Source organism: Humulus lupulus, chromosome 7 (genome assembly GCF_963169125.1).
Source record: "Humulus lupulus chromosome 7, drHumLupu1.1, whole genome shotgun sequence".
In the NCBI taxonomy this organism is placed as follows: Eukaryota; Viridiplantae; Streptophyta; class Magnoliopsida; order Rosales; family Cannabaceae; genus Humulus; species Humulus lupulus.
In genome coordinates, this window is record NC_084799.1 from 191,251,870 (window position 1) to 191,270,455 (window position 18,586).

Here is an 18,586-nt window from a genome sequence, read left to right on the forward strand (position 1 = left end):
ATGCACATCTTCAAAATTATGGATACCTTGCTTATGCTTGCACACTTGATAGTAAACGAAAAAAGTAGGTGATGGGCTCCCTCCCCGACAAGGAGCTAGAGCTCCTCCGTCTCGCCACCGACGCCCGTCTTCGACTGTGTGAGCTGCTGCAGGTGGGGTAAAGTGTAAATCCAGTGCTCCTTACCACATTTTGAGACTTGAAGAGATCTTAGATAGAAGCAAAGCTACACACGGACTTCATGGCAGCCAAGGCACTCCAGCAATACCAGCAACGTCTTCGCGAGGAACGCGCAAAGAGTGTTCTTGCCATTAAAGCCGTAGAGGAGGCGAAAGAAGATGAGGAGCTTGAGGCGGAGCTAGAAGTGGGGATCGAATCATCCTCCGCACACCAAGGTAAATCTCTGATCATTCTCACTATGTTAGGCGCGTAGGGGAGGGAACTAGTCCCGACCATACCTTATTTTCTCCCTCCCTCCTCAAGTGTGGCCAAGTTTCAGAGCGTTGCTAGTCTGCGCAAGAGTATCAAGACTACCAGGATCTCATCAACGTGTTCCTTCACAGCCCAAAGAGAAAAAGGCACCTTCCCGGCTTCATACCTCTTAACGAGTCGACGACCATGTATGTGTCTTGGTTTTTTCAGTACGAGACCAATTTGACACAAGAGATGGGTTGTCTCATATGTGAATTTGCTAGTACCCTCCTCCTTTCTTTCATGCATGTATTATCCTGTATGATTTTCTTTTCATTTATCGTGACTAATCAGGGTGATTCCTTTGTACAGATAGAATGGGCCTTTCAAATTTTGTCTGTGTTTTCACCCGAGGACACGTGATCGCCTGAGTAAGACACATGCCTCTTTTTTATAAGGCAATGCCCGAATGATATGTCCTCGGGAGGTCAGTCCCACAGTTGGAGGTTATTCTCCTCGGATAATGAGAGGGCATCGACATCTCTCCTGGGCCATGTCCCAAGAGCTATGAATGTCTTCCAAAGGTTATATCCCGGGGATGCTTGGTAGTCCACATTTTTTCTTGCCCTAAGGTATATTCCAAGCTGAGGACCTAGTCCTTGGAATCTTAAGGATAGGCCAGGTGTCAGCCAATGCGAATTAGCTGCCTCCGAGGAAGACCTGACAACCTTTTTTGGGCAATCTACCTACAGTGTTGTCGATGGTATGACTCGACAACTCACACTCCCACTACACCGCCTGATACGGAAGTCGTATAGTATGCCCTGACAGTTCCAGGGGCATGCTCCCTGTAAAGTGGTTACTTTTCTGTAGTGGGCCCCGCAAATCTCACTTGGGTCGTGGTCTCTATCAATGCAGCCCAGTGCATTGAAGTGTATTAATACCCCAATAATGGGAAGAATGTGTATTAGTTACTTATGATTAACATTAATGACCCCATCCTCTATAAATAGGGCTGGGAGTCTCATTGTAAAGGGTTCAGTTTTTTAGAGAGAAAACTACTTGTACTCAGAGCAATCTAAACGCTGCCTGAGAATATACCATTGAAGCTTGCATTCACAAGCTTACAATCCTCTTAATACCAAAGACTCGTGGACTAGGGTTCTTTTATAACCTGAACCACGTAAAAATCCTTGCGTTCTTATAGTTTACTTCTTTAACCTCTCTTATTAAGGTTGATAGTGAAAAAGGTAGTCAACAACTATAAATTCAAGGGTTTAGTCTAAGTTTCGAGATTTAAGAGCAAATGCTTTTAAAGTATTGAAAATTTGTTAAGTTCATTCCTAATCTCTCAACTTAAAGACATTAACTTAATTAATCAAACGCCATAATTAATCAGAGTCACTGTGTGGTTTCACTACAGTGTTATCTAAGCAAGAAGGCTCGCTTCTGGATAAAAGATTTCCACAAGCAAGCGCAAAGGAATCTGGGTAAGACAAATTATGATTTGTTTGGCTACAACACGATCATGACTAGTTTGGATAACTAAGATATAAGCTAATAATTAGAACTAGTCTTAGAAGGTTTACTCAAGACCGTGGTCCTAGAGGGTTTGCATACTCATGACTAAGGTAAGCTGTCTGGCTAGCTATCGTGACGACTATGAACTCCGGCTAGCCACTGAAAACTAAGTAAGAAACCAATTCACCACTAGTGACTATGTAACTAAGGTCGGTTGGCCATCGCAATATGTAAGAAGTCTAGTTTAACACCCGTGACATAAGAGTCTGGTTAAACTCCGTGACACATAAGTACGTTGATTTCGAGTTCGGCTAGCTACCGTGATGACTATGAACTCCGGCTAGCCACCGGGAACTAAGTAAGAAACCAATTCACCACCAGTGACTATGTAACTAAGGTCGGTTGGTCACCGCAATATTTAAGAAGTCCGAGTTAACACATGTGACATAAGAGTCCGGTTAATCTCCGGGACACATAAATAAGTTGATTTCAATTCCGGCTAGCTACCGTGACAACTATGAACTCTGGCTAGCCATTAGGGAACTAAGTAAGAAACTGGTTCGCCATCAGTGACTATGTAACTATGGTCAGTTGGCCGCCACAACATGTACGAAGTCCGGTTAAACCCCGTGACACGTAAGTAAGTTAATTTTGGAATAAAATCTCTATGACTAAGAAAGTATGTCGAATTCTTCTAGGAGTCTGGGTAACCAGTGTAACTAGTTTACACCCGCCGACGCTATGGTAAGATATGCTAAGATATGTTAATTTTTCAACATTCCCCGGCCCTTAGGGTCCTCTTGAATAACATCAACACACCATTATGTTGAAAGTTCCTCCGGAACCCTAAGTAAGTATGTGTGTTAAGATATGATGACCAAGTAAGTATGTATGTTAAGATATGAATGACTAAGTATGTATGTATGTTAAGATATGAATGACTAAGTATGTATGTCGTTAAGATATGAATGACTAAGTATGTATGTATGTTAAGATATGAATGACTAAGTATGTATGCAAGTTAAGATATGAATGACTAAGTAAGTATGTATGTTAAGATATGAATGAATAAGTAAGTATGTATGTTAAGATATGAATGAATAAGTAAGTATATATGTTAAGATATGGCTGAGTAAGTAAGTATGTATGTTACTAGTTAAGACTATATGCATGCTCTGGGATTTTCTGCATACAGGTGTACTTCCAGGATATGAATTTTGGTTATGAGGCATGACCATAAGTTTTCCAAGACGTTCACACGTTCTTAAATTGTATGTTAGGGTTCGGTTTCATCAGAATCCTATTATTGGTTAGTTATCTTCCTAGTTACAGTTAGTTTAAGTTCTTGCTTCGTTTATGTGGTTATGTTTGTTAAGTTGTTCTTATTAAGCGTTTGTTGTTTCGTGTTGTAGGTAAGCTCAGAGGCAAAGTGGATTCGTGAGCGCTAGAGTTTATATGCGAGGATGCACATGTGGACCGACCTTTTGGGAATTTATGTTTTAGGAACTAGAACCCATATGATAACTAAGAAATTATTTTGGGCTTGTTGAATGTTTTAAAATTATGACACTGTAATTTACTTTTAAGTACGCGCATAGTTCCAAACTATTGCATGTTTTGAAATTTTTTTTCTATATGGATTTTTGGTTACCTTATTTTTAGAAAATGGTTATGTTTTTTCGTAAATTATGTTAAGAAGTTTTACGGGAAGTTACAGTAATCGCTAAATAAAGTGGGAGCTTTATTTATTAAAGATTATGAGTACGGTCTATCTTCTGTTTAAGACAGAGCAGTTTATCCAGATTGTTAAGTGTAGCGATACAAAGAGATAGATGTACAGTGTATAATATAGATTGTATTGAACTGGGACACGATGAAAGAAAGAACTTCTAATAATCTCCATTAAAATATAGAAGTTCAACATTCATCAATCGATGGTTGTTTAAGGCTTGACCTCAATTCTGAAGTGAGTAATGAACTCCTATTTGTGCTTCTATTATGAATTTTGACTTATCGGGTAGGGTTCAATATTCATACGACCGAATTCCAGATATCTTAGAGTCATAGAACTACAAGTGGTTGGGAACATACTTCACAGATATGGAATATGCTCCTTACTTAAATGAAAGCATATTAGTTGTTCCTTTTAGTGTTGATTTGGGGCTTGAACATAGATTACTCAACATCAGTTAAAGAACAGAAATTTAATTCTATAATTAAATTTATAGAATAATGTTCATTAGAAGAACAATGGAACTAATTGATAAAAACATAATTAGAGAGGATAATAGACATTAAGACCTAACTCTAATTATGAACAATTAGCAGATGATCATAACTCATGCAAATGATTAAATCAATGGACGACTATATAGTTATAGCTTCTAATAATATAAGACTGTAGTTTTGAGAGTTCAACTATGAATTTCTAGTGGAATAATTCATAGTTAATAAATTAATTAATGAAACTAAGAGTTAGTGAAATTAATTAAATTATTGGACCTTAGAACTACGGGTCCATACTGTCCTCATACTAGCTCGATAACACAGATGTATGATTTTTTTATTAAAATGAAATATTTAAAAATAATAAAGTAATATTATTAATCACACAAATTAATATTATTTGTGAAATAATTAAATAGCTTTGTCTCGTGAATTCATTCAAGGGAACATAAGTCATTGGATAATGTCCACCATGGAAGACTCTTCAACTGCTCCCATAACTACTACTGCTGTTACAAATGCTTATGCTCTAATTGCTACTACTCAACAATCCAATTCCCTCAATTCTTGGAATCCATTTGCGAATTCACTCAATTTGTCTCTTACTGTAAAGCTCGACCGACTGAATTTCTTGTCGTGGAGATCTTAGGTCACACCCATAGTCATTCGCCCAGATTCGAGTTGGGGCCAAGATTGCTGCTGAGGTGAAGCAGGCCAAGACGAAGTACAAGCAGCTTGAGGACACTAATTCCCAGCTTGGAAAGGCGTTCACCAAACTCCAACTAATGAGACGAGGGCAAAAGAGCAAGCCCTCAAAGTGATCAAAACTCAGGACCATCTTTAGGCCATGGTTGATGACCTCTAGGCTAAGGTTGATGGCCACGAGGTCAAGATGCATTCGACCGTGGAAGATTTATTCTACATGGTTTGATGCTTCGACCAAGAGGGTGACTTCTTGGTTTTGGAGGCAGAGCTGTGGGATCGTTAACACACCAAATTTCAAGATCGCCTAGCCAATGAATCCTAGGAGACAGTGGATACCTCCGGAGCTGCTAGGGATGGCAGGGAGGATGAGGTGTCCTCTCAAGGGCTAGTTGCTAGGTCACAGGGTTGAGGAGCCTCCTAATTGTCATCGTTTTTATTGTTATTTTTTTTATTCTGGGGATTTTTAATGCCCATTGTAATTAGGCCTTAAATGCCAAGACAATCCACCAATTTAGCTTTATTCGAGGTTAATATCCTTGTTCTATATTTACTCTTTTCGAATCTTTATACAATTTCGTTTGAACACAATGTGTATTTAAATTCTACACATGCATAAATTGATGATAATTTCTTCACTAATATTCATCCCACCCACAATTTTTATGATGGGTTTGTCAATCTTGAATACACCACTTGGAAGAGGAAATATCAGCTCCTTCTTTCTTGGTTTCATTCTTCCACGTCTGAGGGTGTTCTTACTTCCATCGCGACTTTCACCACCTCCTACACTGTGTGGAAAGCTCTTGAACAACAATTTTCCAGTCAATCCAAAGCTCACCTTTTTCAACTCAAGGGATAACTTTCTCACTTCTAGAAAGGTATTCTTTCCATTTCTGAGTATGTTGACAAAGTTAAAATTCTCTGTGATAGTTTGTATGTAGATGGATTTACCATGGATGATCAAGATGTTGTTCTTCATCTGCTCAATGGTCTCGGCCCTGATTTCGATTAGGTGGTGTCAGGTATCACTTCTCGCAATGATTATCTTTCTTTGGAAGAAATTCAAGCCTTATTAATGTCCCATGAAGGCCGTCTTGAAAGGCACCATGTGATGGGAGAACTATCGATGAAGATGTTTGCTGATCTTACCCTTGCCCCTCAAAAAAACTATAACAATAGAAACTACCGACCATATGGTGCTTTTGGTCGTGGTTCTCCCTCGAAAACTAGTTGAAGAAACTATGGCAGAGGTGCTCCTCATCCTCCTTCTAGTACCACCAAGTTGTTATATCAAGTGTGCCTCAAATCTGGTCACTTTATTGTAATTTGTTACTATAGGTTAGATAAAAACTTCATTACTCCTAAGGCTGGAACTCCCTAACCCAGGGCCTATCTCAGTGAGCAAGAACTCAAATGTGATCCTCAAGCCTATGTCACTACTTATGTTCGTGATTTTGGGGATGATACAACTTGGTTTGCTGATTCAGATGCTACAAACTATGTGGCTTTTGGCATGGAAAATTTGGAATCTACAACTCCTTATACTGGTTCTAAATCTCTTGGTGTAGGGAATGGTAAGTGTTATCCCCAAAAATTGGAGATCGATGACGTGGCAATAGAAGTGACAAGTGGCAATACATGGTCCGTAAATGACACATTAATAGTCAATAAATGTATTGGCTCTTCGGAGTTGTGATAAAGTGATCTGACCGACCTGGTAGAGATTCTGTCAGACTGATAAGGATTTTTTGACTGACCAGTCAAGTGTCATGACCGACCAGTCATGTGCTTGTCTGCCCAGTCATGTGCTTGTTCGACCAGTCATGTGTTTGTCTGCCCAGTCATGTGCTTGTCCAACCAGTGAGGTGTTGGTCCGACCAGTTAAGTGTTTGGCCGACCAGTGAAGTATTTGGCCGACCGGTGGTGTAACGCCCTGGATAGCCAGGACCGCTACACTGTGTACTTATAAAGTGCAAGACTTGCTAATCAAGTCATTAACTTGAAAACGTGTCATTAGCTCAAGTGTTCTAGGGTTAAAAGACATTTTGGTCTCAAAGGATATATTTTATAAATCATAAACAGTTTACAGAAGGGATCCCCAAAAGATCAGTATTTAAAAGCTGGTTTGCAAAACTCAACAGTTAAAGTAAACATTAGCCATACTAAGGCAAAGTACAAGGTTCTGGTCCTCTTGTCCCTGTAATCCCCTCAACCGTGGCGGCTGAGCGGCTAGCCATGTACATTCACCTTGTAGAGCTCTCCAGTCAGGGCTGATCGATCTTGCCTTTTCCTTTACATGCACCACGCAGCACCCGTGAGCTGAGGCCCAACAAGAAAACAACATACACAACATTTACAGCAATCTCAAACAGACATTCTAGTAAACATGTTCAGTTATTCAATCCATAGCATATAAGCATACTTCAAGGTACAAGCAACTTCAACTACACTTAGATTACTCAACAATCTCATCTATAGCCAATACAATACTCAATTACACAAATACTAGGGTCGACACGTTAGGCCGCACCCTCTGTTTAACCCACTGACTCTGGCCCGCTTAAACCGAGCTCAGTGCATAATAAGTTGTCCTCGGATACCAGTGTCCGAGCCGTGCCAATTGCACAAGTTAACCGTGGCACGCTTAGGCCGTTGGTTTACAACTTACATGGCATAATACCATTCTTTCAATCATATATATATATATCAGGGAGCCCTTAGTCCCGTTCAAATATTCAACCGGGTGTAGTTTTCTTACCTTTAATCTTCACGGTTTTGGATTACGAGCAACACCCCTCAAGCACGATCCGTTCCCGAGCCTAAGCCTTTATCACCTAGTCACAACCAAAGTATAGGGTTCCATTAATATTCAAATATAGGTTTCCGGTTACAAAACTAACTCCCGGGAACCCGAATTCCACCAAGCACGGTGGTGAAACCAATCCCGAGCAAACTAGACCACATTCCCATGCCTAAAATCCTTAAAAGTTCATGTGTACAACCAAGGGCTACGGCCCTTGAAGCTTAGCTGCAGCCCTAGCCTCAAAACAGAACCAAGGCCAACCTGAACAAAGACACGCACCTTGGCCCTTGCTTTGGGTGCCGCGGCACCCACCCTTGGCCGAGCCTCCTTGGCCCTTTTTCATCCTAGGGCCGCAGCGCTCTAGAACAGAGCTGTGGCCCTTCCATTCGAACCCAGAAAAACCACCATTTCAAGGCTCAAAACCTCAGCCAAAACCATCCCTAAACTCCCTAATTCAACACCCAACATCATCAAAGCTTACAAACCAACTTAAACCACACAATTCAACAGAAAATCCAGCCCAACACACACTAGAATTCTCTTTTTTTTTTTTATCTCTGAAACCTAAGAACATAAGCACCCAAAAATAACCAGTCAAGAACTCAAATTCAAACCTCTAATTCATAAATTAAAGCTTACCTCTTCAGTTAGATCCTTTCTCTGTTCAAAACCCAGCTAGATCCCAAAGCTTTCCAACTCAAATTCCACCCTAAACATTAGTGGTACAAGCACCTCAATACCCAGCTGAAAACTCAAGGTTAAACTTAAGAAAACATGGGGTTTAATCCTTACCTTAGCTTGATTTGTTTCCCCTGAGTAAGTCTGGAGCTAAGCCTCAGAAATTCCCACTCAATTCCTAGCAATTTCCCCTAATTTACTCAAGGTTAAACTTCAGAAAACATGGGGTTTAATCCGAGGAAATGCACGCCCGAGCGGTTGGGGTGCATGGCCAAGCGCCTGGAGGGTGCGTCCGAGTGGTTGGCGTCCGCATCCGAGCGGCTTAAGTGAGCGTCCAAGCAGCCAAGTCTACATCTGAGCGGTGTGTGGGCTGGTGTCCGAGCAGTGGGGCTGCGTCCGACCGGGTGTGCGCTGCGTCCGACCGAGTGGCGTGCGTGTCCGAGCGGGATGGAGTTGCGTCCGAGTGGCTTTGGTGTGCATCCAAGCAAATTGATGGTGAGCATCCAAGCAGCTTGGGGCATGTCCGAGTGTCCGGGCGGTTGGATGGAAATGACCGATCGACCATATGCATTTTTTTTCCCAACAAGCTATTTCCGAGGAGCTAGGCCTATCAACCAAAAATAGTGACCGATCGGCTATAAGGTTCGAAAAAACAAGTTGAATTTCAAGGGTTTAATAAACTTCATGATAACATCAATGATTATCCTATACCCGCGGGCCCGAAAGAGCAATGGAAATGAGAAACTGATAACTACCATTTTCATGAAAGGAAAAGTTCAATCGTGGGTTTAATACAAAAATGAAGGTTACCGACCGGATGGAAGTTTTTGGATGACCTCAAAAACATTTTGCTAGAGAAAAAATTTATCATACGAAGTAAATCGTATAATAAACTTGGGGGGCAAATGTTATCCCAAAAAATTGGAGATCGATGACGTGACAATAGAAGTGACAAGTGGAAATACATGGTCCGTAAACGACACATTAATAGTCAATAAATGTATTGGCTCTTCGGAGTTGTGATAAAGTGATCTGACCGACCTGGTAGAGATTCTGTCAGACCGATAAGGATTTTTTGAATGACCAGTCAAGTGTCATGACCGACCAGTCATGTGCTTGTCTGCCCAATCATGTGCTTGTCCCACCAGTCATGTGCTTGTCCGACCAGTGAGGTGTTGGTCCGACCAGTTAAGTGATTGGCCGACCAGTGAAGTATTTGGCCGACCGGTGGACAAGCACATTACATGAAATGTAGTGTTTCAGGTGACTCAATTTCTTGCGATTTCGTCCTCCTTTCCACCTCAGGTACACAACTCATCTACTCCTCTATTCCCTACTACTACTTTTAGTACCACACCATTGAGCTATATTACTGATGCCTATACTACTATTTTACATTCCCAACCCATTTTTTAGCATACACTTTGGCATGGTGATTGTGATCGAACCAACTGAAGTGCCTATAAATGTTACTACTGCACCAACTAGTTCACATGTTACTGCTACTAGTGGTCCTCAAATGGAATCAATGAATCCACCAAACACTTCCTAAGTTCCTCCATGTTCTCTTGATGTCATATCAACACCTCCAAATGTTTCAACATTACCATTAGCTGCTCAACCTCTTACTGAAAATGAATCTTAGCCTGTTGATTTACATTCTGCTCTAGCACAACCATCTCGCTCTCATGCTATGACCACTAGATCTCGATGTGGCATCTATAGTCCTAAAGCATATTCGTCCACCAAGCACCCATTGCCTGAGTCTTTGTTACCGAGAGAGCCCACCTCAACTATGAAAGCTTTACAAAGTTCTGAATGGTACAATTCATTGAAACAATAATATAAAGCCCTTAAGAAAAATGGTACATGAGCTCTTGTTCCTTATCACCCATTTATGAATTTAGTGGGAAACAAGTGGGTTTTTAGAGTGAAGTTGAAACCCGATGGCTCTTTAGACAAACACAAGTCAAGATTGGTTGCTAAGGGATATCTTCAAACCACAAGAATTGATATTGTGGAGACTTTTAGCCTCATTGTCAAGCCAACCACGGTAAGAGTAGTTCTTTCTCTTACTGTCACTTCTAATTGGTTGTCAAGCAACTTGATGTTAGTAATGCCTTTCTAAATGGTCATTTGATTGAGACAGTTTATATGCAACCCCATAAGCAAAACACAACAAAGCCGATAAATTAACAATTTAATGGAATATTACTGCAAAAAAAAATAAAAAATTTAATGAAATATATAAGCTAACTATTTTATTTTTTAAAAAAAAATCAAAAAATGAAAACTAATATAAATGAAACAATAAATAAGATTTTTCCCCGAACTATCACTACTTTCAAAACGTACCTCCAAACTTTTTCATGCGTTCAAAATTCCCCTGAACTATGCATAAAAATGTAGGATTTCCGTTAGATTTCATCATAGGTGGTTAACAGAATATGACATAATGTGACATTGTCGCATCAATACCACGTGCAGAATAATTAGCAACTTTGCCCCACAAACTTTGACCACCACCAAATTGTGTCCCTTTTATTAAAAAAATTAATTTAAAATTGAAAAAAAATAATTTTTTCTTAAAAAAATAATTAAAACCATAAAAAATTCATTTAAAGATTAAGAAAAAAAAAACTAAAACATTAAATCATTTAATTCACGTCTTTTTTTTTTATTTCTTCTTCTTGTATGTTCTTGCAGTTCATCAAATACAAACTCATATTATAAAAAAATATTTTTGGTAATTTCCAATTGTAAAATTGAGCAAATAAGTGTCTTTAACAACCATAAATATATGCACTAAGAATGAAATATATGACTACAAAGAGTAGTTTCTTAGTGGTGACAATTACCATTACCATATAGGGTGCCGCTCGTTGTCGACCCTTCAAATCCAGATCTGTGCAACACAGACAGTCTTTGGTCCTTGTCCACTCGCATCATGCGACCTCTGCATCTATTTTAATTTTAAAATAATTATTTTTTTATTAATTAGATTTTTAATTTTAAAATTTTAAAATTTTGAAAATTTTAGTATTTTTTATTTTCTTAATCTTTTAAGTGATTTTTTTTTAATCTTTTAAGATTTTAATTATTTTTTAAGAACAAAAATTACATTTTTTTATTTTTAAATTAATTTTGTAATGAAAGGGTACAATTTGGTAGTTATCAAAATTCAGAGTCAAAATTACTAATTATTCTATACGGGGCATTACCATACTAGCGGTCAAAATGCAATGTAATTAGTCTGTCAACCACATTAAACAAAAACGAACTGATATAATATATTTCAGTAACATGCATAGTTTAGAATAATTTTTTACAAGCAAAAAAGTTTAAGGACACGATTTGAAATTAGTAATAGTTCTGAAAAATTCCTATTTATTCTAAAGGAAATTAATATATAACTAAACTAACATTTTTCAAAAAAAAAAAAAAAAAACTAAACTAAATGAACATTACATATCAAATATGAATTGTTCAATAAAAAAAAAACATAACAACACATGAAACAAACTAAATAACCTAAAAGATTACAATATACACCACCCTTTCAATACTTGATGATAAAAAAACAGCATAGTGTAACGATCCAAAATTACTAACAAGACTTAAGGACCTTGATTAGTGTGCCGGGAGGGCATAATTGGTTTATGTGTGATTTAATAATTAAATGCATGGTTATGTGGCATGCATGACTATATGATTATATGGTTATGTGAAATGCATGTGTTACGAGTATTAAATATGCATGTGGGCCCTATTTAGCTTATAATGACATATTTGTAATTTTGGTCGTTGAGGACATAAATGTGATTATATGTGATAAATTGTTGAGACCACATTATTATGTGGATATATTTGCAGTATATGGCTCGAGACGGTCCTAGTGAGCGGATTGGCGAAATAGTCACGACAGGGATTTATACCTGGCTCGGGGGAGCCTGGGGGTATTTTCGGGGAATTTAGAAAATATATTGGGGATTATTAGACATTGGGTAAATAGTTGGAAAGTAATTTGATGATATGATTAATTGGGAACACTTGAGGAATTAGCAGGAATTGAGAACAAATGACTATTTTGACCCTTAGATTAATTAAATGATTAATTAGTATGTGGAGGGGAAAATTGGTCTTTTCCAAAGAGGGGATATATTCTGATTTTCTTAGGAATAAAACAAAAAGAAGTAGAAATTCCCTGCCCCTTTCTCTCTCACGTACTTCTCTCTCTCACTCTCCCCTTGTTGAAGTTTGAAGCTAAGGAACAAAGGGGCATAAGCTAGACTTTGGGCTGGTGATCTTTGAAGGATTTGGAGAGGAATTAGCTGGGAATTGGAGCTGGAAAACAGCAGAGAATTCAAGAAATTAAGCTAAATTGGTGCAAGGATTCTACTGGGAAGTTGGGCTACCATTTGAGGTAAGAACCTTGGTATAATTCTCTATATTTTGCTAAATTGGTTTAGGTAGAATTATGAGTTTTTGAGTGTAAATTGAGTGTTGAATTAGGCTGAGTTTGTGAGGTGATAAGAGTTGAAAGATTGAGATAGTGATGTTGGTATTGTAGCTAAGGTTTTGATGATTAAAAATGTGTAATTTAGTCTTGAATTATGGCTGGTTTAGTGTTGAATTGAGGGGAGTTGATAGGGAAATTTTGGGTTAGTGTTGGTGTTCTTGGCTTGGGAGAAGGAGGAGGAAAAACCCATAATTTCTGGGTTCGAAGGGGGCGCGCCACGACCCACTAGGCTAAGTCGCGACCCGCCTCTCCTTTAGGCTGGGGTGCTTGCTCTTTGACTTGGGGGCAAGTCGCGACCCACCTGAGGTTTTTAGCCTTATAATTGTTTCAAGAATTGGTAGGGCTCAGGGGTTCGAACCTACGTGCTTGGGACAATTTCTACTACCCGGTTTAGTAGAAATGGAGGTCCCAGAGGCTAGTTTCTGTCTCCTAGGTATTTTATTTTCGATTGGAAGTTGGTGGATATCATTGACCTTTGTGACTCAGTTTATCGCCAAGGCTTGGGGCTAAGGATCGTGCTCAGAACCATTTCACTTTCTCCGCTCGGAATTAAAGGTAAGAAAGCTGCACCCTTTTGTGTGGCTATGTTGGGACTAGGGTTCCCTATATTTGAATACCAAAGTTGTATGATTATGTTATGCCATGTGAGCATGAAATAAACGACCTAAGAGTGCCAGGACTGATATTTGCGCACAGGACGCGGCTAGGCCACTGACAGCTGATGTTAGCTAGATTAACTCTAAGCTCGCCCTAAGCGAGTTGGAGTCAGTGGGTTAAATAGAGGGTGCGGTCTAAGGGCGTCGACCCTGAGTATTGTATGGTGATTATAATAAACTATTGAATATTGATGTGTTTACTATTGCTAATTTAATGCTTATAGCTTGTTAAATACCGGGATGAATGGATTGTGAATCACTGATTGTCCTCTCTAAATATGTGCTTGTCATAATTATTGAATATTTGGTTAACTACTTTATGGATCATTTATTTGCCATTACTGTCTATGCTATGCTATATGGTTTTCTTGCTGGGCCTTAGCTCATGGGTGCTACGTGGTGCAGGTAAAGATAAGGGCAAGATGGACCAACCATGAGTTGGAGAGCTCTGGGGGCGAGATGTACATTGTCAGCTGCTCGTCCGCCACGACCGATGGATTATATAGGGACAAGAAAATCTAAAATGTGTATTTTTCCATTAGAGTGACTTTCGCTTGTAATTAACTTTTAAAAGTTTGTAAATTTTCCTTTAACCCTGTTTTTGGGATCCCATGTATTAAAACATTTATTTAAAAGAAAAAAATTATCCGTTTATGACCAAAATCTTTTAACCTTAATTCGATTATGACTTTAGGGTTACATTTTCAATTAAACGACTTGATTAGCAACTCTTGCACAATTATAAACACACAGTGTAACGATCTTGGTTATCCAGGGCGTTACACATAGTCAAAAAGTAAAATCAAATCGTGTAACTATTTTTTGAAAAATAAACTAAAAAGTTATTTAAAAAAAGTCAAGACCAGAAGCAAAACAACATATACATATATACAAAACCCAAAGTTTATAAATTAGGGTAGTTCTAGGGTGCACCCTTTAAAAATGAGCATACTAGTGTACTCCTCCTGTTTTTTGATATCGGGGTGATTTTCAGCAATTTTTTTTATGACCATGTATATTATAAATATTTAGAGTATTCTGTAAATTTTCAAGAAATTTCGAATAATTTAAAGTGTCGAAAACAATGTTCAAATATTTTGTTACACATGTGACTGTTTTTTCTTATTCGCGTGGAAGATAACTTGTTTGAACCATATTTTCGATATTGTAAATTATTCAGAATTTTCTAAAAATTTGCAGGGTGCTGTAAATAACTACAATTTACACGATCATAATAAAAAATTAGGCTAAAAATCATTATAGTATTGAAAACATGAAAGAGGTGCACCGGTGCTCTAAAAAAACATGGGGTGCACTATAGAAATTTCCAATAAATTATACACAAAAATAATAATAATAATAAAATCTACATTTAACTCCATCTTATTTACTTTAGGTCTTTTCACATTAACCATAACTAATTAACTCTGATTTGATATGGAGAAAAATTTGGGGCCGGGAAATTAGTTAAAGAAAGTGAATGATGATGAAAGTTACTAAATAAAATAGGAGTAAAACGTGGGTACAGGCTGTTCATTACCCATTTTCATTCAAAATTAATTAAAAAATAAAAAAGGAATGCTAACCGAATTATTACAAACCAAATAACCAATAATAAAATATTTGAGACTGACTGTAATAGATAAACGTACTTTATAATATATATATACTAAATCTTAATAATGTAATAAAGAATTTATTTTGGTAAATTATGTAATTTTTCCTAAACCTAGGGTAATGGGGTTTTGTTGAAGTATTATATAAAAAACACTATATGACCTAAGACTAATCTCTAATCACCTCTCATTCTCCACTCCATTCCCATCAAGAGTGAGAACACAAAGAGAGAAAATATTATCATAAACCCATAATTCTTTGAAATCATGTATGTTATCATAAACTCATAATTCTTCTTATATCGTGCATCATGAAATAAGGTATGTTATCATATTTGTTCATTGTGAAAAATTAATAATCTAACATAATCGTGAGATATTATATTTATGAAGTTGAGTGCTTACATAAGAGTTGTGTTTTTGACCGAAAATATTGCTGGGACATGAATTTATTTTATAGTAGTATTATTTTTAAAAGACCCCAGTAGTTTATAGAGAAGGATATATTTTTGAAACAATAATAACACAAAAATTAAGTATATATTTTAATAGACCCTAATAGTTATTTTAGATATTTTTTAATTATTAATTAGTTTATTTTAAGAGTATTTTGGTTATATTGAAAAAAGATTTAATTAAAATTAGGATTAAGGTATTCATTTATTCTATTTTACAAAATTTAGGGTATAAATTATCATTTTTTTTTGCCCAAAATAAGAAAGCTTCATTAATTTTGCAAATCTTGCAATAATACAAGAAACATGAGAAGCAAACAAATGACGATCAGAAGCTATACACGTAGTCTTCGCTAAATAGTGAGCGACGGTGTTAGCAGACCATTTAATGAGTAATTTTTGCAATACACAAAGTCCAAAATAATATTTAAAATGCGGATAAAAAGTTGGATTAAGGCTATTTTATTTTGTTGGTACCAACCCAAAAGTTCTTACACCTACATTTAGGCTGTAGATTTAAAAAAAATATAAAAGAAATACTATTTCTTATTGGCGGTTTTAGTTATATTTTTTAAAAATAATTTTTTTCCCTCTTCCCCTGCATCTCGCCCAGCCTCTTAGATTTTAAACTGCTTCCTTTGTTTTAATGTGTTTTGCTAAATAAAATGTTGTTTTTCTAAAATGGTGCAAACTAGCTAGAAGTGCTTCTCAGTCTCCAGTGCCAGTGACCGACGGTAAGGCAGAAATGGGTGATACGAGTTCACTAGATATGGCTTCGAAGGTCTGTGGGGAAAGAATAACATTTACCGAAGAACAACGACCATCAAAACATTTGAAGACCACATCTATAATGACCGATTGCTACAAAAAAAACAAAGGTTTTTATTTTTTTATTTAAAAATATTATTTGGTACAATTTTTTATTATTTGGGTTCTTTCATTTAGGTTAACTTTATTATAATTTCTTTTGTCCTGTTTTCTGATTTATTTTAGAAGAGATTTATTAGTGATTGATTCTTGGTTATGGCTTATGTTTTGTTGGTCGTGTACTGGTTGTTGATTTTTGGTTTACACTTGGTTAGTATAGTTTGTGATACTTTTTAGGTTATTTTTTTTCATCTGTTTGGTTGTTTTGTTATGGCAACCTTTTAGCACTACAAACCATGGAGATATTTGAACAAAAGAAATAAATAACCAATGAAAACGACTTTCAATATGTGTATGTATGGTAGTGGTTTAGCCCTAAACCCTTAACATTTGAAATTAAATTGTCTTTTTATGATTATTTATATCTGAATTTTACTTTTGATAAATGACTTCGACCCTTGGGAATTACACTTCAACTCCCATTTCCAAAAGAGAATTGATCCATCTATAAAATCAAACTATATGTTTCTTCAACTTCTTAATTGTGCCCACATATCAATAGGATGTCAATTTAAGCCGCAGGCAGGGTCTCTGTGGGGACCCGCTCCTAATGGAGCGAGGGCAGGGAACATAAGCCCCGTTCTGATTTCATCCCGTTTACATTATAATTTATATTTTTAATATAAATATTATTAAAAATATACCTAATGGAGCCCCGACCCCAATAATGGACGGGGACGGGAGATTTATCCCCGCCCCGTTATCTCTCCATGCCATCTTCTCAAATATATCTGCTTTTGTTTCTATCATTAGTCCTGGACATTGGTATATACTTTTCCACAATTCATATATTATATTTCTTTAAATTTAATCACATTGTTTTAATTCATTTTGTAACATTTGTCTTCTGCTATATATTGCTTCGTAGAAACTTCAAGATGTATAAGGAATATTCCACCAGCTCACTATTTGATGAAAGTTGAGTCGTATAGCTTGCTATCAAAGTCGAAGGGAAAATACGCTAGTTCTTCTTTTGAAGCTGGAGGCTACAAATGGTAACTAACAAGCTCCCATTACTCATACCTATTAATTACTTAAATCAATAATTAGACAATTTACGATCAACTACGAATTGTTTTACTTTTTTTTTATTATATATATATATATATATATTGCTACACAGGAGATTGTCATTTTATCCAAATAGGTTCAATACTGACAACTACATATCTCTGTACTTGACAATGTGTGAGACGAATATTCTTCCTAGTGGTTGGGAAGTTAATGTTAACTTCACATTGTTTGTCTATAATCATACACACGACAATTACTTGACCATCCAAGGTGCGTATGTAATGTTAATAAATTATTATCTATATTTCATTAATATACTTTTCTATATATATATATGTGTGTTATTTTTTTTGATGTAGCTGTGAGGCGTTTTCATGAGATGAAAAAGGAATGGGGTTTTGAACAATTAGTGTCACTGGAAACTTTCAAAGATGTATCTAATGGATATCTGCTTAAAGACTCGTGCGTATTTGGGGCTGAAGTTTTTGTCATAAATCACACTCTCAACTCCGAATCTCTTTCTTTATTTAGACGTGAACGAGTAAGTAATCCTACTTTCCGTTGGGAGATAAAGAAGTTTTCTAAGATGGACAAATCTTATTACTTCTCTGAAGTGTTCACTTCTGGAAGAACAAATTGGTATGCCAATATTCAAAAGATGTTAGTTTTGCTTTCTACTTTTGGTTCAAATTCTCTTTTCAACTTTGATTGTTTTTTGGTTGTTGTAGGTATTTAAGGATCAACCCCAATGGTATCAGAAGTATAGATGGCAAATCATTCTCAATGTTTTTATATGTATTATCAGATGATAGCGCTCCAAATAATCACTACAAAAATCAGGGCCTATACCGAGAAAAAATGTCCTCGGTATAAGCCCAAATGTCCTTGGTATATCTTCTACCGAGACAATGTCGTCGGTATAAAGTTGTCGGTACAGCCGCGTCGGTAAAACAAAACGTCTACCGACGACATTAAAAATGTTCTCGGTATAAGTTTTACCGAGGATAATGTCCTCGGTAGAAAGTGACAAATGTCCTCGGTACAACAAACCTCAATT

At 37.0% G+C, this 18,586-nt stretch overlaps 1 protein-coding gene across 1 annotated transcript; it reads left to right on the plus strand.

The window, feature by feature from the left end:
- Nucleotides 1-239: 239 nt before the first annotated feature.
- Nucleotides 240-18,265, plus strand: LOC133792483 (uncharacterized). Its single transcript, XM_062230391.1, has 5 exons — nt 240-393; nt 6,349-6,435; nt 17,384-17,510; nt 17,639-17,807; nt 17,879-18,265. The coding sequence occupies exons 1-5, from the start codon at nt 240-242 to the stop codon at nt 18,263-18,265; spliced, it is 924 nt and encodes a 307-aa protein (XP_062086375.1).
- Nucleotides 18,266-18,586: the final 321 nt, after the last annotated feature.

Excerpts from the sequence above, each read along its gene's own strand:
- LOC133792483 (XM_062230391.1), top strand. The coding sequence starts at position 240 with ATGGCAGCCAAGGCACTCCAGCAATACCAGCAACGTCTTCGCGAGGAA. Across the intron at positions 394-6,348 it reads ATCATCCTCCGCACACCAAG|ATGCTACAAACTATGTGGCT; the intron begins GTAAATCTCTGA and ends TTGCTGATTCAG. Across the intron at positions 17,808-17,878 it reads TGACCATCCAAGGTGCGTAT|TTTGATGTAGCTGTGAGGCG; the intron begins GTAATGTTAATA and ends TGTGTTATTTTT.